The sequence below is a fragment of the Pongo abelii genome, chromosome 20, assembly GCF_028885655.2.
Source record: "Pongo abelii isolate AG06213 chromosome 20, NHGRI_mPonAbe1-v2.0_pri, whole genome shotgun sequence".
Lineage (NCBI taxonomy): Eukaryota > Metazoa > Chordata > Mammalia > Primates > Hominidae > Pongo > Pongo abelii.
The window spans coordinates 4,298,485-4,320,104 of NC_072005.2; the positions used below are offsets into that span (position 1 = coordinate 4,298,485).

At 52.5% G+C, this 21,620-nt stretch overlaps 2 protein-coding genes across 3 annotated transcripts in view; one reads left to right on the forward strand and one right to left on the reverse strand.

Annotated features, from left to right (window-relative positions):
* SH3GL1 (SH3 domain containing GRB2 like 1, endophilin A2) overlaps positions 1 to 14,753 on the reverse strand; it is a 39,240-nt gene extending 24,487 nt beyond the window's left edge. The window contains exon 1 of the mRNA XM_024237167.3: positions 14,529 to 14,753. Coding sequence (XP_024092935.1) covers positions 14,529 to 14,573 — 45 coding nt within the window. The 5' untranslated portion in view covers positions 14,574 to 14,753. The remainder of the gene's footprint in view (positions 1 to 14,528) is intronic.
* A 1,982-nt stretch (positions 14,754 to 16,735) lies between these two features.
* CHAF1A (chromatin assembly factor 1 subunit A) overlaps positions 16,736 to 21,620 on the forward strand; it is a 40,408-nt gene continuing 35,523 nt past the window's right edge. The window contains exons 1-2 of one of the 2 annotated variants that reach the window (XM_024236845.3): positions 16,736 to 16,932; positions 20,077 to 20,127. In XM_024236845.3, the coding sequence (XP_024092613.3) occupies positions 16,881 to 16,932; positions 20,077 to 20,127 (103 nt within the window). In that variant the 5' untranslated portion in view covers positions 16,736 to 16,880. The remainder of the gene's footprint in view (positions 16,933 to 20,076; positions 20,128 to 21,620) is intronic. The other variant, XM_063719282.1, reaches the window with a different exon arrangement.

Here is a 21,620-nt window from a genome sequence, read left to right on the forward strand (position 1 = left end):
TACTCACAAGCAGTGCTCAGCCTAAAAGTAGGGTGACCAGGTGCGGTGGCTCACGCCTGTAATCCCAGCACTTTGGGAGGCCAAGGCAGGCAGATTGCTGGAGCTCAGGAGTTCGAGACTAGCCTGGCCAACATAGTGAAACCCTGTCTCTACTAAAAATATGAAAATTATCTGGGTGTGGTGGTTGGTGCCTGTAACCCCAGCTACTCGGGAGGCTGAGGCAGGAGAGTTGCTTGAGCCTGGGAGACGGAGGCTGCAGCGAGCTGAGATCGTGCCACTGCACTCCAGCCTGGGTGATGAGAAACTCCATTTCAAAAAAAAAAAAAAAACTAGGGTACAAGAAACCAAGTAAGAAAGCACGTGATCCTGTTGACAGGCAGTGTAGACTGCCGCACAACCCCGCATGTTTTGGAGCGGTGAACACACACGCAGTGAAGGCGCGCCTGCCCTGCTCTGGCTTCATTTGGGTGGGGTGGTGGGCACCTGGTCATCAGCTGGTCATTCTTAGGTGTCTTTCTGGATCTGAAACCCTTTATGATACAACCTTCATGAGGTGCCTGAACAAGGGAGGTGCCCTGTGCCACATATTGGTGCCGACCAGCGTGCGGCCCAGGGAACGTGTTCTGAATGCAGTAAGAGGCAACCCCTCCTGGAAGGAGGGCGACCCCCCACCGGCTCCTCCGACAGCCGAGTGGACTTGTGGGCTCCAGAAACATGATTGCAGCAGGCAGACCAAAGGTCTTTCTCCTGCCCTCCCTCCCAGCAGAACTCTTTCCTTCCGGGCCCCAGAGACCCTCCCTGGCTGTGCAGCTGCCCACTATGGAAGCCTCAGCCAGTCTAGAGGTGGCAAAGGGACCCCACTCTACAGAAGGGCCTGCTCTTGCCTTCTTCTGACAGGCACAGAGTGCTCTGGGGCTAGCCGGGGAGGCTGCTGTGGGAAGGCTGGGAGTGGGAGAACACTGGAAAAATACACAGGATTCTGCAAGTATGAAATACAAATGTAAAAGCTAGGGTACAGCGCAGCATTCCAGCGGCCTCCGAGCCAGCCTCTGCAGTGGGCAGCACATACCTCCCAGACACCCACACTACGCTCAGCCAGGGGTCCGACAGCTCCAAGGCTCCTCGTGGGTGGAACGCTGACTTGACCAGAGTCAGCAAGAAGCAAGATACTCTGCAGTTCTGGGCGTTGTTCTTCCTAAAATAATAGCAGGGATTCCCAACCTCAGAGAAAACCATCAGAGGCCTCAGGAGAGGATGAAGATGATCTTATGCCAGGGTGGGTGAAGGTTGGGAGATGGGGAAATTCCAGCCAGGTCCCTGGGCTGCCCTCTTCTGAGCCACAAAGGCTGGCCTTGAAGGGCCAGGGCTGCCCATCTGTTTCAAACAATCAGGACTCTGATGAGTGAGGCTGTTAGGCTGATGGATGCCTGCCTGAGTCAGCTGTGGGGCCTCATCCCACAGAGGCGGGTGGCAGGGGATTGCAGCGAGGGCGGGCAGAAAGTTCCCAGAGCTTCCTTCCGCAGGGGGCTTCCTGAGAATAAGGGTCTCTGCTTAGTGCTGGGGCAGAGTCCCGAAATGACAGCAGAAAAACAATCAGTCAGCAGTTCTGCTTCCAGCATGCAGGGCTGGATGGGGGTGTCCTGGAGGAAGATATTTGCATTACTGCTTGGGTGATGTTTGGGAACTTTTTTTTAATTTCTTTTTTTACTTTTTTTTTTTTTTGGAGAACAGGGTCTTGCTATACTGCCCAGGCAGATCTCAAACTCCCGGGCTCAAGCGCTCCTCCTGCCTCTGCCTCCCTCAGAGCTGGGATTACAGGCGTGAGCCACCGTGCCCAACAATGTTTGGGAACTCCCTAAGAATGCTGACTGCTGGGTCTCCAGCTTCCATGCCTTTCCCCAGGCACTCAGGACCTGGCTGTTACCAACCCATCAGCCCTCTTTCCTGAGCCTGAATCCCAGTGTGCAGGATCCCCCGATCCTAAGAGGCGAGACTGCAGAGGGCATGGTGGTGAGCCCCAAGGGAAAAGGCAACGTGCCTTCCGTGAGGCGTTTCCCACAGCGTGGCAGCTAACACAAGCATAAGGCACATGAATCACGTGGTCAGAACACGACTCTGCTGCAATTCCTCTTCTGTATTTCTTTTTCTTTTTCTTTTTTTGAGATGGAGTCTCGCTCTGTCGCCCAGGCTGGAGTGCAGTGGCGCAATCTTCGCTCACTGCAAGCTCCGCCTCCCGGGTTCACGCCATACTCCTGCCTCAGCCTCCCGAGTAGCTGGGACTACAGGCGCCCGCCACCACGCCCAGCTAATTTTTTGTATTTTTAGTAGAGACAGGGTTTCACCGTGTTAGCCAGGATGGTCTCGATCTCCTGACCTCATGATCTGCCCGCCTCAGCCTCCCAAAGTGCTGGGATTACAGGCATGAGCCACCGCGCCCAGCCCCTCTTCTGTATTTCTTATTCTGGCAAGGAGGAACTTCCAGGTGGGCACTACTATAGTATAGGCTTTGTTGTTTTTTTTTTTCTTTTTTAGGCAGGGTCTTGCTCTGTTGCCCAGGCTGGAGGGCAGTGGCACGATTATAGCTCACTGCAGCCTCGAACTCCTGGACTTAAGTGATCCTCCCACCTCAGCCTCCCAAGTAGCTGGGGCTACAGGTGTGCACCACTATGACTGGCTAATTTAATTTTTTGTACAGACGGGGTTTCATCATGTTGCCCAAATGGGCTTGAACAACTGGGCTAAAGCAATCCTCCTGCCTCAGCCTCCCAAAGTGTTGGGATTACAGGCAAGAATCACCACGTCCAGCCTGAACAGCTCTTTCACAAGAGAGCACACCTCAGGCTCAGGGGTGGGGTATCCAGCAAGATTTTACTCCATTGTTTTGTTGCTGTTGTATTTGTTATTCCACTTACTGTGTGGGGTTTTTTGTTTGTTTTGTTTTTGAGACGGAGTGCAGTGGTGCTATCTTGGCTCACTGCAACCTTCACCTCGCAGGTTCCAGCGATTCGCCTGCCTCAGCCTCCCCAGTAGGGGGGATTACAGATATGCACTACCACACCCGACGAATTCTTTGTTTTTTTGTTTTTGTTTTTTTGAGACAGAGTCTCACTCTGTCGCCAGGCTGGAGTGTACTGGCTCACTGCAACCTCTGCCTCCTGGGTTCAAGCAATTCTCCCGCCTCAGCCTCCTGAGTAGCTGGGATAACAGCCATGCGCCACCATGCCCAGCTAATTTTTGTATTTTTAGTAGAGATGGGGTTTCACCATGTTGGCCAGTTTAGTCTCAAACTCCTGACCTTGTGATCCACCTGCCTCGGCCTCCCAAAGTGCTGGGATTACAGGTGTGAGCCATCGTGTCCGGCCTATTCCAGTTAGTGTTACTGAGCAAGGAAAAATACCGCGATCCCCTTTAAAACACATTTTAAAAGTGATAAAATAAAAGTAATTTAAGAGGAAAGAAGCCGAATCAACTAATGGGTTCAAGCTGAAGGACAGGCGATGAACCCGGGCTGTTGGTTCAGGGCATCACCACTGGCCAGCTGTGTGCTGTGGTCTGAGAGTCGTGGGAGTGTCATGTTTGAATGCTGGGACAGGGGATGCAGGCTTAGAAGGCAGGTACAGAGAGGGGCAGCGGAAGCACAGGAGACAGCAGGCTCAGAGACAGAAGGGGCCGTCCACAGGGAGAAGTGGGAGGAGCCGCAGGGCCTACTGTGGCAATCAGAGAGAAGTCACTGCAGCGACTAGGCACAGAGGCCAGGGAGAGAGCTGCAGGACGGGTGGCCAGGCCCAGCCATGGCAAAAGCCCTAAGAATCTTGGCAAACACGGCTGGGGAGCCGGTTTCTGGAGGCTGGGAGTGGTTTAGTTTGGGGATGCATTCAAGCCAGGGAACCACCAACTCTGAGCAGACCGGCCCAGCTGGGCAGCAGCAGGTACATTTCAGCCTGGCCTCGATCAAGGGGGGAAGCAGGTGTCTGGGCTCGGCTTCCTTGGGACCCTGCTCAGGCAGGCTCCAGGTCAGAGACTGCCGGTGACACAGTAAGGCCCTCTGACCCGGCCAAGTTCAGGTGACTATCAGCTGCAGCCCTGGAGCTGGACACACACCCTAAACCACAGGAGACACTATCAGAGCTGCTGATTTTTCAGAGCAGTCAGACCTGTTCCCAACCGAGTTCTCCGAGGCCTTGCCAGCCACCTGCCTCCCTGGTGCTCTGACACGGCCTGGTCAGATGCCTGGCCAGCGGACCAGGGGCTGCTGTTGAGCCACCACCAGGGACACCACAAGGGCCCTGTGGAGGACAGCCCCTCACTCTGAGAAGGAGCCCTCTAGCTCAGCCTCTGCAGGGGGCATCTCTGGTGACCTCATCAGCAGGCCAGTGCCCAGAAGAACATGGCCCATCACACATGCCCGAGCATAGCCCAGCCTCAGGAGCTGCCGTCCGATGGGAGGAGAGCACCTCACACAAACACCAGGGTGTGGCATGTGGGTGGGGGACCCCAAGGCCAGAAGCTCCAAGGGCTGAGAACTCAGTTCCCACATGCAGCCCCGGAAGATGCCAAGGATAAGGGGAGATAGAAACGCGTTCGTTACAGGGCAGACAGGAAGTAGAGAGAGAATGATGTTGGGAGGTAGGAGAGGCCGGTGACATGGACAGGAGGCAGGAGAGTACAGGGCCCCACACAGGGTGGGCAGGAGGGGCTGACTGTGTGAGTTCCCATGCAGGGGAAGAGCAGCATTTAAACCTGGGACCAAGGCAGGGGCTCCAGAAGCTCCCGAAAGTCGGCTGAGAGCTTGAACTGTACCCTGGGCCAGGTGGAGCCGCGCTTCTCCTCTTCCTCTAGGGTGTGCTCACACAAACCTGACACGCGGCCATCCGCTGTAGGGTGGGGGCCACGGTGGCCCATCCGTCCTTCCATGTGATATTTACCGGCTCCCTGGGGCAGGCCAGCCACTAAACCGAACACTGGGGATGCAGCAATGAGCAGAAATGCCTGGCTCCGGCGGCAATGGGCTCATAATCCAGCGGCAACGGCAATGGAATAATCACTCCCGTCGGCATGAAACCATGTGGGGATCTGTCCACTCGGGGGCCAGGGCAGAGGAGACGCACGTTCCCGTCCCAGGGAGGGGAGTGGGCCCACTCACCCCATGCCCTTGCTGGCCAGATGCCATCTGGATTCTGAGTATCTGCCATGACCACCGCCCCTACAGATGGTGTCACACGCAGCATGACTCCTGCTGGGTGCTTCGTCCCCTCACCCAGGTGTGGAACTGCGGCCCGCCACGCGGGAGCCCTCTCCCAGGCGGTCAGTGGGCCGCTGCTGAGTCAGGTCCAATGGAGGAAACAGTCCATCTATTTTCCTGCTGTGGTGAGGAGGTCTCCCCGTGACCCTGCTCTCAGGGCCTGGTCAGCAGGTTTTTCTAGGAGTGGAGAGGAAAAGGAAGACAGGGCCGTCCTCCCAGAGCCTGAGTTCAGGGAGCCCTGGGTACTGCTTAACAGGAAATGAGCAGAAACGCACCAAGCTGCAGTGCTCAGGAAAAGTGCTTGCCAAATCCAGCCCTGCAAAAGGCGAGAGATAGAGAAAGAAAGAGACAGGCAGGCAGACAGACAGGAAGAAGGCGTGGAGAGGAGAGACAGAGAGAGAGAGGAAGAGGAGGTGAGAGGGCAAAAGAAGGGAGAGACAGAGAGAAAGACAAGGGAAGAGTGAGAACAGAAAGAGAGGAAGAAGAGGGGGGAGAGAGAGAGAGAGAGAGGAAGGAGAGGAGGGGAGAGAAGGGAGAGAGGGAAACCCGCTGCAGCCCTGGCCACCACATTCTTCCATCCACTTTCCAGGGACAGCTTTGAAAAAGAACCAGAAGAGACCGCCCCCTGACACTTCAGCTCACACATTAAAAAGCCATTAGAGTTGGAGAGCTCAAGTCTGGCTGAGATGCCTCCAGAGCCTGTTGAGCTCCTGACACCCACCCTACCCCCACCCCAGGGCAATGCTTCCCCTTCCAACCCTCCCAGCACTTAGAGACCTCAGGGGCTTGGAAAGGTGAAACATGGAGGCCACTCTGAGCTTCTCCTCTAAGCTCTGCCCCCAGCAGCGCTGAAACCTGCAGCTGCCTCCGAAATCCTATTGGGGACGTTGGCAGCATGCTCCAAATTAAACACGACGTTTCCCCAGATCAGATCAGTTGCAAAACACTGGAGACAATCGCAGAGGAGGAAAAGGGCTAAGGCAGCAGTGAAGGCTTGGCTGTACCCTAGGCTCCTGGATCAAAGTCCACTGGACACAGAGACATGGGCAGGTCTGAGCGGGATGGGCCTCAACCTGCAGGTTTCTCCTCTGAGGAAAAAATGCAACAGACACACACACAGACACCTGAGAGGCCCAGCAGCCAGCTCAGACCTCAGGTGCACTCCACACACGACAGTGGCCACCCCTGGGTGGCCAGCGGTGGGGTGAGCAGTGTCATGTTCTCTGTGTGATTGATAGGTCTGGGGTCTCAAAATGTGACAGCCCCCAATGTCTTCAACTGAGCGGCATAAGGTGAGACACCTCATCTCGCACTCGCAGGCTGTTATTAGGGGCACCCAGAATATAATTAAGTACTGCAGAGCTGGGCTTTAACACACACCCAGATAAGCAGGGCGATCAGCACCCACGGAGCCCCAGCTGGTCTTTGGTGAACACGGGATTCTGCGTCAGAGACAAACTTTTGGCCGAACTTTCAGCCCTTGACTTGTTCCGGGGCCTAATGTACAGCAGTCATGGGTGGCAGAAATCGGAGTCTGATGACCCCTTGGTCCTGGTTTGTTAAGAACGGGAAAACGCAGGATGCTGCTTGGTTACAAAGTGCCCCGTGACCACCAACAGCCAACCCTGTGAAGGCGGCCAGGTGAGCCAGGTTTCACAGACAGGCCCGTGGAGCAGCGGGGTGTAAGGAGCCTCTAGCTTCCTTTGGGGAAAGGCAGTCTCAAACCTGTGTCTGCACAGCCCAGCCGGCACACAGCTCAGGCCTCCACACAGCTGCTGGTTCCACCCGACTGCAAGCCAGAAACAGAGCGGAGTGGGGAGAGTGAGCCCCGCCTGTCCCAGGGTGGCCCAGGGTCCACGCCGCCGGCTCCAATGCCTCAAGGCACACACTAGTACATGCCACACGTTCCTGGATTCAGTCACCAGAGCTTCCTGCAAGAACGGACTTAACCCCGTTCCCATCATACGTGGACATCACAAAGCAAAGTCCCTTCCTACATCTGTTGCCAGCACCACCCCGAGGGAGAGGGGGCTTCCGGAGGTCAGCCTGCAGCTGCTGGACTCACCGGGCTTGTCCCGGGCACAGCCTCTGAATCACCAACGCCAGCCCTTACCAGCCCACACAAAAGGGCCTCTGAATCACCTGTCGCTCCCAGCACAAGGGTATACATTTTTATCTGTGCCAAGGTGAAGGGGTTATGAACCCCATATTTTTGTATCTTAAGATTGTTCCCACTGGCTCACACCTGTAATCCCAGCACTTTGGGAGGCCAAGACAGGGAGATCACTAGGTCAGGAGTTCAATACCAGCCTGGCCAACATGATGAAACCCTGTCTCCACTAAAAATACAAAAATTGGCCAGCTGTGGTGGCACACGCCTGTAATCCCAGCTACTTGGGAGGCTGAGGCAGGAGAATTACTTGGACCCAGGAAGCGGAGGTTGCAGTGACCTGAGATCGGCCCACTGTACTCCAGCCTGGGACAGAGCAAGACTCCGTCACACACACACACACACACACACACACACACAAAGATCATTCCATGTTTATGGCTTAACAAGTCAAGCACTTTGGTAGGAAAACCAAGAGTGGCCCCACAAAGTGAGGTTCTAAGAAAGAGGTCAGGGCCGGGCACGTGGCTTATGCCTGTAATCCCAGCACAATGGGAGGCCAAGGCGGGCGGATCACCTGAGGAGTTTAAGACCAGCCTGGCCAACAAGGCAAAACCGTGTCTCTACTAAAAATACAACAATTAGCCAGGCACGGTGGCAGGCACCTGTAATTCCAGCTACTCAGGAGGCTGGGTCAGGAGAATCGCTTGAACTGGGCAGCAGAGGTTGCAGTGAGACAAGATCGTGCCACTGCACACCACCTTGGGAGTGGAGACAGAACAAGACTGCATCTCAAATACAAAAAATTTTTAAAAATCATAATAACCTGGGCATGGTAGCTCACACCTGTAATCCCAGCCCTTTGAGAGGCTGAGGCAGGAGGATCACCACCTGAGGTCAGGAGTTCAATACCAGCCTGGTCAACACAGCAAAACCTCATCTCTACTAAAGATACAAAAATCAGCTGGGCGTGGTGGCACATGCCTGTAATCCCAGCTACTTGGGAGGCTGAGGCAGGAGAATTGCTTGAACCTAGGAGGCGGAGGTTGCAGTGAGCTGAGATTGCGCCACTGCATTCCAGCCTGGGCAACAGTGTGAGACTCCGTCTCAAAAAAAAAAAAAAAAAAAACCAAAAAACAAAACATAATAAATAAACTAAAAAGAGGTCAGGGCCAAGCAGAGTGGCTCACGCCTGTAATCCCAGCACTTCGAGAGAATGAGGAGACAGGTTCACTTGAGTCCAGGAGTTCAAGACCTGGAGTGGTGGGGTTTAAGGAGCCTCCAGCCTAGGCAACATAGTGAGACTCTGTCTCTACAAAAAATTTAAAAATAAATAAAAATAGGCCGGGCACAGTGGCTCACACCTGTAATCCCAGCACTTTGGGAGGCCAAGGCAGGTGGATCACGAGGTCAGGAGTTCAAAACCAGCCTGACCAACATGTGAAATCCCGTCTCTACTAAAAATACAAAAATGAACTGGGCATGGTGGTGTCTGCCTGTAATTCCAGCTACTCAGGAGGCTGAGGCAGAAGAATTGCTTGAACCCAGGAGGCGGAGGTTGCAGTGAGCGGAGATCGCGCCACTGCACTCCAGCCTGGGCGACAGAGCTAGACTCCGTCTCAAACAAATAAACAAACAAAAAATTTATATTAAAATTAAAAAAATAAATAAAAATAAAAATAGGTCAGAACAAGCAGTATCGTTGACATTCTGAAACATCAGCCATGTCCCAGACACTGCTTACTCTGACCTACAGCCCCCCAGTAGGTGGGGCCTAGGATCCCCCAGCAGACAGTCCTCCCCCAACCCCCCGGCCTCTCCTTTTCTCCTAGGCACAAACCCAGGGCCTAAGGAGCATCAGGCAGATTTCAAAGCTATGGGAGGTGACGCTTGTGAATGTTCCTCCTAGCTCAGTCTGAAGCAATCTTTCCGTTCAAATGTTCAAACCCTCTCCCTCCTTTCAGGCAAAAAAAAAAAAAAAAAAAGCCAGCATTCCAGGCAGCTGCCAGCTCTATCCCTAGTTACACTCTCAATCTCACACAGCCTGGCCACAAGATTTATCAGGAAGCCGGTTAGCAGCTTAAGCCTGGAAATAATGTCACCCAAACCCCCGGCACACCAAGGGAACTTCTGAGAGCAGCTCTCGCTGGCGGCGTTCTTTCACCCTCCTTAGTCCCCCAGTTCTGGCTGCGCACAGATGCCGGGAGGCTCTTGAGGGAGTCGGCGTCACACAGGCAGAAATGAGGGAACCAGGGAGATGGGACCATGACAGACGGCTATTTCTTTTACTGCTTTCTTCCAAATGATTCAACTTTCCCCAGCTCAGACCCTCAACTAGTCTATGGCCAGTTCATGACAAGAAGTAAAAACTCACAAACTGCCCACTCAAGCCCAAACCAATTTTGAACAAGTTCCCGAAAGGTTTCGCAGGGAGATGAACTAGCCTGGAACCCACTAAGATTCTTACCATTATCACCAATGAGAGACCAGAAACTCAGAACCAACAACACAGCCTCGCCTGCTAGAAAGTAAGTTTATTTCTTCCAGCACTCTCTCCCGCATCCTCCCGGCCTGTTTCTCAATTTAGAAAGGCCACTGTGAGAACCCTTTGAAGTCTAGAGCCTGCTTTAAAGCAGGGTTTCTTAAGCTCGACTCTACTGACGTAGGGCTGGAGAATTCTTCCTTTGCAGCGGGGGGAAGCTGTCCTATGCATTGTAGGATGCTTGGCAACCATCCCTGGCCCCTAGCCCCTCGATGCCATGAGCATTCTCTCCCAAAGTTGCGATAACAACTGTCTCTGACATTGCCAAGCGGAGGAGCGAGGAAGGGGTCTGTCCCGTCCCCTGCCGACAGAGCTGATGGGAGCGTGCCTCTCCTTCAGGAGCCCCGATGCCTGTGGCTCTCAACTATTAAATCAAGTTCCAGCAAAGAATTGGAAACCTTTAAGCTGTGTATGAAAACATTGTGTGTAGCACTGGAAACTGTCCCTTTTCTAAGTCACTGTAAATGGTGTTTTTTTGAGACAGGGTCTGGCTCTGTCTCCCAGGCTGGAGTGCAGTGGTACAATCAGGGCTCCCTGCAGACTTGATCTCCCCAGGCACAAGCAATAAAGGTTCCTCGTGATCAGCTGGAAGGTATTTTTGAATTAAAGGTTCACACTGAAGAACCTAAGTGGATGGTGGCATTTGGGGCCAGCAGTGAAAGTGTTTCCTCTAAAATAGTTCCCTACACAGCGGCAGACATGGCTATTTTGAGATTCATATATGTTCTGTGTTTCTCTGTGAACCATGTTTCAGTCTTTGTTTCTGTCATCATATGTAAGGGAAGTTCCATAGAGACTACATCACACAAAACTGACATTGTTAATTACCAGAAAAGACAGGTGCTCACCTTTTGAAGGCTTATTAATACATATATGGTTGCCACAATACGTATATATGATAAACAGTATACGTATACATACAAGTTGTTTAGGCCGGGCGCGGTGGCTCACACCTGTAATCCCAACACTTTGGGAGGCTAAGGCGGGCAGATCACGAGGTCAGGAGTTCAACACCAGCCTGACCAACATGGTGAAACCCCATCTCTACTAAAAATACCAAAACAAATTAGCCAGGCGTGGTGGCGCACTTGTAGTCCCAGCTACTCGGGAGGCTGAGGCAGGAGGATCGCTTGGACCCGGGAGGCGGAGGTTGATCACAGTGAGCCAAGATTGAGCCACTGCACTCCAGCCTGGGCGACAGAGCGAGACTCCGCCTCAAAAAAATATATATATACAGTTGTTACAATATGTATATGATAAATGGTGTACATTTACACATAAAATGTTTATGGTGGATCTAGCTCCCCCCTAAAAAAGAAGCCCAGATACTGAAAGACACTCGAGTTTTCCTAAAGACTTGAGGGTGGGCTCGACCTTGGGGTCTGGATGCTGAGTTTTATGTAAATATCTACCTGTGGGGCGGGGTGCCATGGCTCACTCCTGTAATCTCAGCACTTTGGGAGACTGAGGCAGGTAGATCACCTGAGGTCAGGAGTTCGAGACCAGCCTGGCCAACATGGTGAAACCCCGTCTCTACTAAAAATACAAAAAAATTAGCAGGGCATGGTGGTGGGTGCCTGTAGTCCCAGCTACTCGGGAGGCTGAGGCAGGAGAATTGCTTGAACAGGGGAGGCGGAGGTTGCAGTGAGCCGAAATCGTGCCATTGTACTCCAGCCTGGGCAACAAGAGAGAAGCTCTGTCTCAAAAACAAGCAAACAAACAAAAACAAACTACACATATGGCTATCTGTGTTTAGCAAACTAGGAAAATCTTTTATTTTATATTTTACTATTTTTTTTTTTTTTTTGAGACGAAGTCTCGCTCTCGTCCCCCAGGCTGGAGTGCCTCCCAAACTGCTGAGATTAAAGGCGTGAGCCACCACACCCGGCCAAACTAGGAAAATCTTAAGAATGGCTCAGCAGGGATTTTTTTGTTCCTTTGTTTTGGTATAATTATCCTCATTTTTTTTCCCAAATCTTCAAGCAGGGTTTGGAAATTTTGGTACTATTGACATTTGGGGCCAGGTAATTCTTGGGGGCAGTGGGGAGATGCTGCCCTGGGCACCGGAGGATGTTGAGCAACATCCCTGACCTCTACCTACTAGTAGCCAGCAGCACCCCACCAAGCTGTGACAACCAAGAAGGTCCCAGACATTGTCAATGTCCCCTGGAGGACAGAACTGGCCCTGTTTTACAGGAAGATAAATGTCCCCTAATCCTTTTGTGTAAAAGGGGGAATGTTTTTACCCTTAGACCGGATAAGCAAGACCAGCTGAGACCTACTGGTATAAAGCATACTGCCTGTTCACATGGTGAGAACTCAATAAATGTTCGTATCACTACGTAACAAGAGATCCCGAGAGATGTCACTTTCCAACAGGCACAGCAGAGGGTGAAAGAGTTGTTATTATACTAAAAACAAAAAAAGAGACACAAATAGTTGGATACGTCCAGATAACAGCTGAGATGTCAGAGGGAACCATGGCAATGATCGCAGAAGAGCATGGAACGCAGCCAGGGTGACTTACGAGCACGACTCAAGACAGAATTGACCAGGAGGCCAAGACGACAGCCCCGATGGTGGGCTGTGGCCATCGTGCTTTGGGACTAGGCCTCAGGATGTGGAAACAGGCAATCCTAAGCCCAGCTAACACCACACTGTCCTTTCCAGGCTTCAAGGCGCCATTCACAGATCTGAACGCAGGTCATCCTCCTTCCCTCGAGAGAGACAAAGTCCTGGTGGCCAGCACAAGAGGCCTGGCTCATTCCTCCAAAGAGGGTGTCAGCTCAGGACAATATGGGCACAGGCCCTGATCGCTGGGAGTGGGGGTGGTGGCTTCCAGAGACCTGTCTATAGCAGGGAACAAAGTGGCCCAGGAATTCCTCCAAGACCTCTGAGGACATCTTTCTTGCTAGGGAGCGGTACTCTATGGTGCTCTAACCAAGCAGGTGAAGGTCTGACGCCTGCTGGGCGAGGTCTAACCCAGGGCCAGGCCATCTGATTTCAAACTGCTGGGGCAAGGGGGTGGGGCTGTTCTCAGCGACAACCCTAAAATTCGTCTGGATTAAATCTTTCTCCAGGGTTTAACCATCATCTGGGGTCTAGACCCTAATTATCTATATCCCTAGACAACTACTAGGGTTGTTACTTTTTTCATTTATTTTTTGAGACAGGGTCTCACTTTGTTGCCCAGGCTGGAGTGCAGTGGCCCGATCATAGTTCACTGCAGCCTTGAACTGCTGGGTTCAAGTGGTCCTCCTGCCTCAGCCTCCCAAGTAGCTGGGACTGCAGGTGCACATCACCACACCTGGCTAACTTTTTCATATTTTGCAGAGATGAGATCTCCCTATATCGCCCAGGCTGGTCTTGAACTCCTGAACTCAAGGGAATCCCAGTATGTTGGGAAGCCGAGGCAGGCGGATCACCTGAGGCCAGGAGTTCGAGACCACCCTGGGGCACATGGAGAAACCCTGTCTCTGTTAAAATTACAATAAGTAGCCGGGTGTGGTGGCGCATGCCTGTAGTCCCAGCTACTGGGGAGGCTGAGGCAGGAGAATTGCATGCACACAGGAGGCGGAGCTTGCAGTGAGCCGAGATTGCACCACTGCCCTCCAGCTGGGGCGACAGAGCGTGACTCCGTCACAAAAAAAAAAATCCAAGAAGTGTGGAGTATGGTCTAGTACAGTAGTCCTGGGGGACAGGGAAGGAAGGGAGGAAGGAAAGAAGAGAAGGAAGGGAGCGAGAGAGGCAAGGAGGGAGGGAGGAAGGAAGGAAAGAAGGAAGGAACGAAGGGAGGGAAGGATGACTGATTCTATTCCTCAGGGGACACAGGGTGATGTCTCAAGATATTTTTGGTTGTCACGACTTGGGGGTGCTCCTGGCCCGGAGTGGGCGGAGGCCAGGGGCGCTGCTCAGCACCCCGCAGTGCCCAGGACGGCCCCACCACGGAGAACAATCCAGCCCCAGATGTCAACAGTGCCGACGGAGAGGGAGAAATCCCGCTCCAGTGTGATCTCCAAGTAATGAAAAACACAGCACACAGGATTCTGTGGCATATGCTATCACAGTGTACGTGTTTTTAAAGGAAAGGTACACACGTATCTTAGGAAAGGGACATACGGAGTCGATGACAGTCGCTTGTCTCTGGGGAGAGGGACTGGCTGCCCGAGGAGCAGAGAAGGGAAACTGACTTCTTCTACCTTTTCAACTTTGTACCTTGCCCATCCACAGGATTTTGAACATAACTGCTTTAGACGCAACTTTTCCCTGGCTCTGGGTTATCTGGCTAGAGTCCTGTGTCGACAGCCTCGGGACTCCTCTCTTCCCCTTCTCTCCCCGCACCCCGCCTTTGCAGCGGAGGGAAGGAGGGGAGAGGTCCGCGTCCCTGGGCAGCCCAGGGTGCCTCTCCCCTCCTCCCAGGAGCTCTGTCCCCGCTTCTGGAGCCCGCATGGCGGGCAGGGCCTGGGCCACCTCGTCGCCCCCGTCCGTCCCTTGCTCTTCCCACCTGGCGGGGGACACGCGCCAACGTCCCCACCTCGGTCCCCCCGGCCCCCTCCCGGGCCAAGTCGGGCCTGGCTCCCTCATTCGGGCAGCCCGGGGCCCGGAACTCGGCCCCCGCCTGGGCCTGCGCTCACCTGGCTCGCCTTGTAGAACTGCTTCTTCAGCCCCGCCACCGACATGCTGCCGCCCGCCGCCGAGCCTCCCGCCCGGACCGCGCCAGCGACAGGCTCCCGGGCGCCGCCGACCCTCTGCGCGCCTCAGCAGTCCCCGTCGGCGCCGCCTCCGCCACCCGCTTGCCAGCTCCGCGCCCGCCCCGGCGCCGCCTCAGCCGCTCGCGCGCCCCCGCGGCCAGGATATTACATGGCAACCGCACGCTTCCGGTGCCGGCCCCCGCGCGCGCCCCCGGCCCCGTCTGCGCAAGCGCGCCCTCTGCCGGCTGGAGAGCGCACGTGCACATTGTCTACCGCGGGAGAGGCCGCCTCTGTCAGTGAGTTGAGCGGGGCGAGCCTAGAGGGGCCGTAGCAGGTGCAGCGCCCCCTGGAGTCCTGGAGGTGACCCTAACGTCTTGGGAAAGGCGCTTAGTTTAAACCTGGCCAGGGAGGTTGGGAAGTAGAAGGGGCCCCTGCTTACGATTCTTCAGATTCCTGTTTACTCATCTTAGCCAAATCCAGTTCGTCTAAGTATTCAGCTCCCTCCCATTTTTTTTTTTTTTTTGAGACAGAGTCTTGCTTTGTCTCCCAGGCTGGAGTGCAGTGGCATGATCTCGGCTCACTGCAACCTCTGCCTCCCGGGTTCAAGCGATTCTCCTGCCTCAGCCTCCCGAGTAGCTGAGATTACAGGCGCGCACCACCATGCTAGGCTAATTTTTGTATTTTTAGTAGAGACAGGGTTTCGCCATGTTGGCCAGGCTGGTCTCGAACTCCTGACCTCAGATGATCCAACCACCCCCCCCAACCAATTCAGCCTTCCAAAGTACTGGGATCACAGGTATGAGCCACCGTGCCCGGCCACCTCTCTTCCTCTCTCTGTGTCCTGTGTTCATCCATTCAGTTGCCCACGTGACACATCTAGACATCTAGGTCTGTCTTCATGCCTTGACCATACTTTCCACCAGTCCTCCCCTCCAATTCTTCCTTGGCATGGCAGCCAGAAAGATGCTTCTAGAATGCAATTCAGGGCCAGGCGCGGTGGCTCACGCCTGTAATCCCAGTACTTTGGGAGGCCTAGGTGGGGAGATTCAGACCATCCTGGCTAACACGGTGAAACCCCGTCTCTACTAAAAAATAGAAAAAATTAGCCGGACGTGGTGGCGGGCGCCTGTGGTCCCAGCTACTCGAGACTCCGTCTCGAGAAAAAAAAAGGAAAGAAAGAATGAAAGAAAACCTGTTTCTACACTCACAGGCTGACACTGAAGTTCTCTGTGTGAGGCTTTTAATCTGCTTGATCTACACAGTTCAATTAAATATTTATACATTCACTCAAACATTTATTGACCTGGTAAATATGATCAGTTACTAACAGGTCCTGGGGTTCCAGTGAGAAATGAGTCCTACCCTCGCCAGAACTAATGACAAACGCAGAAATTAATTCATTAGTCAAATAACAAACTAATAAATAGACACAGCTGTAATTGCTTTAAGAAAAAGAACAGTGTTGTTGTAGGCACTTGATCTTGTCAGGGTTGGGGAAGAAAAGGCTTCCTGGGGTGCCGATCTAAGATCTGAAAAGTATATATTAGCCAGGAAAGAGCTGCGAAAAGATTGTTCTAGGCAGAGAAAACAGTATGTGCCAATTTCCTGAGGATTAAACCATAAACGATCCATTTTGTCCATTTCGTTCACTCATTCTACATGTTATTTACTGAATATCAAATACTTCCGAAGCGCTCCCCAGACTTCGTTTTATTGTTCTTGTAGAAAGCAATTTATAATTTTAATTGCTGTTGCTATATCTAGCCGATGTCCCATTAGGATAAACTCAAAACTCCAGGTTCCTCATCTAAATCCCACTTTCAAGTTGTCATCTGCGCCCTGCGTAAAATCTTCTCCTGGTGACGTTAAGAGCCTGGGCCTCCCTCCTCTTAGGGACTATCCCACGCGATCAGCCAGTCGCAGCACAGAGCAATGAGCTTGACACCTCCTTCCTCCAATCGCAGGGCAGCTCCTCCCAGCCAATGACAGGCCGCCGAGGGGAAGCCCCGTCCCTCGTGGGTATATCAATGGGCGAGCCCTGGGAGGAATGGAAGTCACGGCTCTCGCGAGGATGCCCCCGGCGCCCCTCAATTCCCGAGGCGGGCCGTCACGTGACCGGGCTCGCCCAATTGGCGCGCGGACTGCGGGGGTCGCCGCGGTTCCCGCCAAATACGAGCGCGGCGGCCGCGGCGGCAGCGGCAGCGGCGGCGCGGGCGGGAGGGCGAAGAGCAGCGGCCGCCTGAGGGGAGCCCGCGCCTCCGCCGCCTGAGAGGAGGTCGAGCTGCCGCCGGGGCGATGCTGGAGGAGCCTGAGTGCGGGGCGCCCGGCGCCAGGGGAGCCGCTGCAGGTCGGTTCGGGCCCGCGCCGAGGGGAAGGGGGGGCGCGGCGCGCGGCCTGGACGGGCCCAGGAGGCGATGGGAGGCGGACGGGCCTCCCGGCGCCGAGCCTGGCCCTGCGGGCCGGGCGTTCACCCCCTGGGGCCTTCTCATCCCCAGCGAGGGCCTGGCGTCCCCAAGGGCACCCTTCTTGACGTTAATTGTTGTAGCCGCGACCATATTGTTTGTTTCCGGCGCTTTTGCGTCAGTTCGTCCCTCCAGAGCTCTCTGGGGCGGTGGGTCGGAGGGGCCGAGAGGGGAAACTGAGGCCCAGGGAAGCGAAAGGGCTTGCCCTGCAGGTTACTGGATGCGTTTGTGTCCCTTGACCCTGTTGGACCTTGCAGCGGGTGGGGAAGCTGAGACCCAGGGTCTCACGGGCTCGGGGACCGGTACTGAAGCCTCTGCGGGTCGGGTTAAGCCCGGGTAAGAAGAGGCCCAGATAGTAGAGATGGCCAGGAGGGTGCGACTCCCGAGTTCTTGCTCCTTCCTGATATGCACCATGACTTCCTCCTCCGTGTGCCTTGGAATGGGGTCTTTGGAGCCCACCACAGGCCTCCTGAAACGTGGGAGGGTGAACCAAGGAAGATCAGACTGTCCCTCTTCCTTGCTGGACTCTGCATTACAAAACGCTTTGGCAGCACTTGGCATTACGCTTTGGCACATAGTAGATGCTCAGTAAATAACGTGAACGAATGAAGGGCTAGAATGGACGCCAGTCCAGTTTCTCAGCCTCAGCAGTGTTGATATCTGTTGCCGTCCTGGGCACGGCACTGCATGGTGTTAAGCCTCCCATCATCCCTGGCCTCCGCCTTTTGCAGGCCAGTAGCAGCCCCTCTACCCATACCTTGGTAACAACCAGAAATACCATTGCCCTGTGTCCCCTATGCGGCAGGTTCCCCCTTGGCTGAAAATCATGGCTGTAGTTCCTTCTAGCCTTTGGGATTTCACGGAGACATAAAATTAATATAAAGTTGGTACTGTCGTGGAGCTGTGATGTTTTAAGTCAGGATGTTTAACTTTATTTATTTATTTATTTTGAGACTGAGTCTTGCTCTGTTGCCCAGGCTGGAGTGCAGTGGCATGATGCCGGCTCACTGCAACCTCTGCCTCTCTGGTTCAAGCGATTCTTCTGCCTCAGCCTCCCGAGTGGCTGGGATTACAGGCCTGCACCACCATGCCTGGCTAATTTTTGTATTTTTTAGAAGAGACGGGGTTTCACTATGTTGGGCAGGCTGGTCTCGAACTCCTGACCTCAGGTAATCCACCTACCTTGGCCTCCCAAAGTGCTGGGATTACAGGCATGAGCCACCATGCCTGGCCAGGATATTTAACTTTAAAAAAAAAAATTGCTACTCGCTAGGGCCATACTATCATGAAAGGAAAGTATATTTTAGTGCCAAATAAAATTAGAAAGGATGTAATCGCAGAATAAAGAGCAGTTAGTAACTTTATACACACATATGTGTTAATCGTGTTGTGTATCTTTGGATCTCTGGATTGGGAGTGTCCCGTTTTATATACAGGATTTTTTAATGAGGGGCGTCCTGTTTTTAATGAGGTTGTTTCTGCTCCACTTGCACCAAAGCTAGTGACTCAAAGCCACACAAATAGATCTTTGTGATTGTCTTGAAAATAAAGTTAAGTGACTAAAAATCATATCCTTCAGTTAGGGGGTAGAAATCCATGTCTTTTGGTAACTGGAAACTTGAGAATTATACTGTCTTTATTTCTTTGAAGTGGCTAGAAAGGAAACATGAATTTTCTCGGTACCTTTTCTTATTCACTAAGCTGGCGCGGTGGGTGAGGGGTGGTTTCATGTATGGACGATGGAGTTTTTTAGGAAGCCCCAGTCTGCTTTTAAAAAATACTCACCTTTATGAAATGCTTACAAAACATACATAGATTAACCAAAATAACTAAACTAGGTTTTTCCAAGCCAGATCTCCTGGTAAGTGTGAGCTTCCTGAACTTACTCCGTTTAAGGTATTTATCTAAAGACTCGGTTCTATTTATGGTCACTGCTGCATCTGCTTTGATATATTAGATGATTTTCTTGAAATTTTTTTTGCAGGAAAATATTCTGTCTTATCATCTCTTGACAGCACTTCAGCTCCTACCTGGCAAGCTCAAAGTGCTTTAAATTGTGGTACCTTCATGAATTCTCTTTAAAAAGAAAAGGATCCCTTTTCTAATTTTACAGATTTGGTGGTGGTGTGGGGGCTTGGGTTGGAGGAAGATGTTTGGGGATCATGTGAATGAAGTAGGTAATCCAGTGTTTTCTCTCGTCCCTACTTTTACTCATTCCACTTTCATTTCATGAAACAGTTCCTGTTACTCTCTTAGTTGGCTTTCTAATTTATTCCAGACCCTAACCAGGTACCATAGGTGCAGCATGGAACAAGTCCTTCTGCTGTCATAGAGCTGGCATTTTATTTCCGGAGAGACGTAATAAACACGAAAGTTTCAGATTAAATGCCACAAAGAAAATAAAACAAGACCTGACAGTGTCTAGGGTAGGATTTCTCAACCTATTAACATTTTGAGGCCAGGCGCCGTGGCCAGCACTTTGGGAGGCCGAGGGGGGCAGATCACGAGGTCAGGAGTTCGAGACCATTCTGGGTAACATGGTGAAACCCCGTCTCTGCTAAAAATACAAAAATTAGCAGAGCGTGGTGGCATGTGCCTGTAGTCCCAGCTACTTGAGAGGGTGAGGCAGGAGAATCGCTTGAATCCAGGAGGCGGAGGTTGCAGTGAGCTGAGACTGTGCCATTGCACTCCAGCCTGGGCAACAGAGTGAGACTCTGTCTCAAAAAAAAAAAAAAATTTTTTTTTTTTTGGCCCATGTAATTCTTCATTGTGGTGTGCTGTGCTGTGTATTGCATTGTGGGACATTTAGCAGAATCCCTGGCCTCTGCCCACTGGATGTGAATAGCATCCCTTCGAGCCCTCCCTGCATCATGACAACCAAAAACATCTCCAGACTGTGCCAAATGGCCCCCGAGGACAGAGGGGTCAGAATTGCCTCTACCTTGTACATAATTGGCTCTACATATGTATTTGCTAACTTGATTATTTGCAACATTTAACAATTTACCCTTTGACACTTTTATTTGCAGCCATGGATTGCAAAGATAGACCAGCTTTTCCAGTTAAGAAGTTAATACAAGGTAATTATTTGGAAATGGGTTAAAGAGTTGGTAGTTTATAGTCTTCCTTGTCTCTTGTTGGAGACCTCAGTGGAAGCCTGGAGCTAGAGGGGAGAGAAACAGTCCTTCAGACCAGGAAGCTGGGAAAGTGCTTTTCACGCAATAATGTCTCGTGGGGTTCCCACAGGTAAACCCTGAGACCTCCACTTAATGCACAATTGGCGTTTTGTAACTTGCAGCTGGGGAGCTCTCCTGTATGTTGTAGGGAGCTTAGCAGCAACCCTGGCCTCTTCCCACTGGATGCCAGTAAGTGCATCCTCCAAGTCGTAACAACCAAAAATATCTGTATACATGGCTGATGTCCCTGGGAGGTAGAACTGCCCCCGCAGAGAACCACTGTTGTCCTGGAAGATAAATGCTCCCAAATCCTTCTGCGTAAAACGGGGAGTGCGTTCACCCTTGGGCCAGATGAGTGATTGGATTGTAATTTTTTTTTTTTTTTCTTTTTGAGACAGAGTCTCGCTCTGTTGCCCAGACTGGAGTGCAGTGGTGCAATCTCTGCTCACTGCAACCTCCGCCTCCCGGGTTCAAGCAATTCTCCTGCCACAGCCTCCCAAGTAGCTGGGATTACAGGCGCGTGCCACCACACCCAGCTAATTTTTGTATTTTTAGTAGAGACGAGGTTTCACCATGTTGGCCAGGATGGTCTCGATCTCCTGACCTTGTGATCCCCCCGCCTCGGCCTTTCAAAGTGCTGGGATTACAGGTCTGAGCCACCGCACCTGGCCCAGATTGTATTTTTAGAAACTACAGTTTTGGGTTTTTCAAACTTGGGCTGGGTGCAGTGTTGCATACCTGTAAAACCAGCTATTTGAGGGGCTGAGATGGGAGGATTGCTTGAGTCCAGGAGTTCAAGTCTGCAGTGAGTTATAATCACACCACTGCTCTTCAGCCTGGATGACAGAGGAAGACTCTGTCTCTTAAAAGAAAAAAATGGGGAAGCCAGACTGCTGGGCTCACACCTGTAATCCTAGCACCTTGGGAAGCTAAGGTGTGCAGATTGTCTGAGCTCAGGAGTTTGAGACCAGCCTGGCCGACATGGTGAAACCCCGTCTCTACTAAAATACAAAATAGCTGGGCATGGTGGGGGGCACCTGTAGTCCCAGCTACTCAGGAGGCCGAGGCAAGAGAATTGTTTGAACCCGGGAGGAAGAGGTTGCAGTGAGCCAAGGGTGCGCCACTGCACTGCAGCCTGGTGACGGAGCAAGACTGTCTCAAGACAAACAACTCCCCCCACCCAAAAAAAAACCAAACAGGTTTTTATTTGGTCTATTACATGATGAAATAGTTAATAAAAGATGCATTGGCATTGAAGTAAGTGAACATAGGTTCCTTGGGAAGTTCACTCCCCAAAGTGTTTCTGTGTCCCTAACCAGCCCGAAGTCTGGCAGACTCTGCGAGAACAGTTTGATTGATGAGAAAAGTCTGACAGAGCCCGGGGTGCGGAGGCCAGG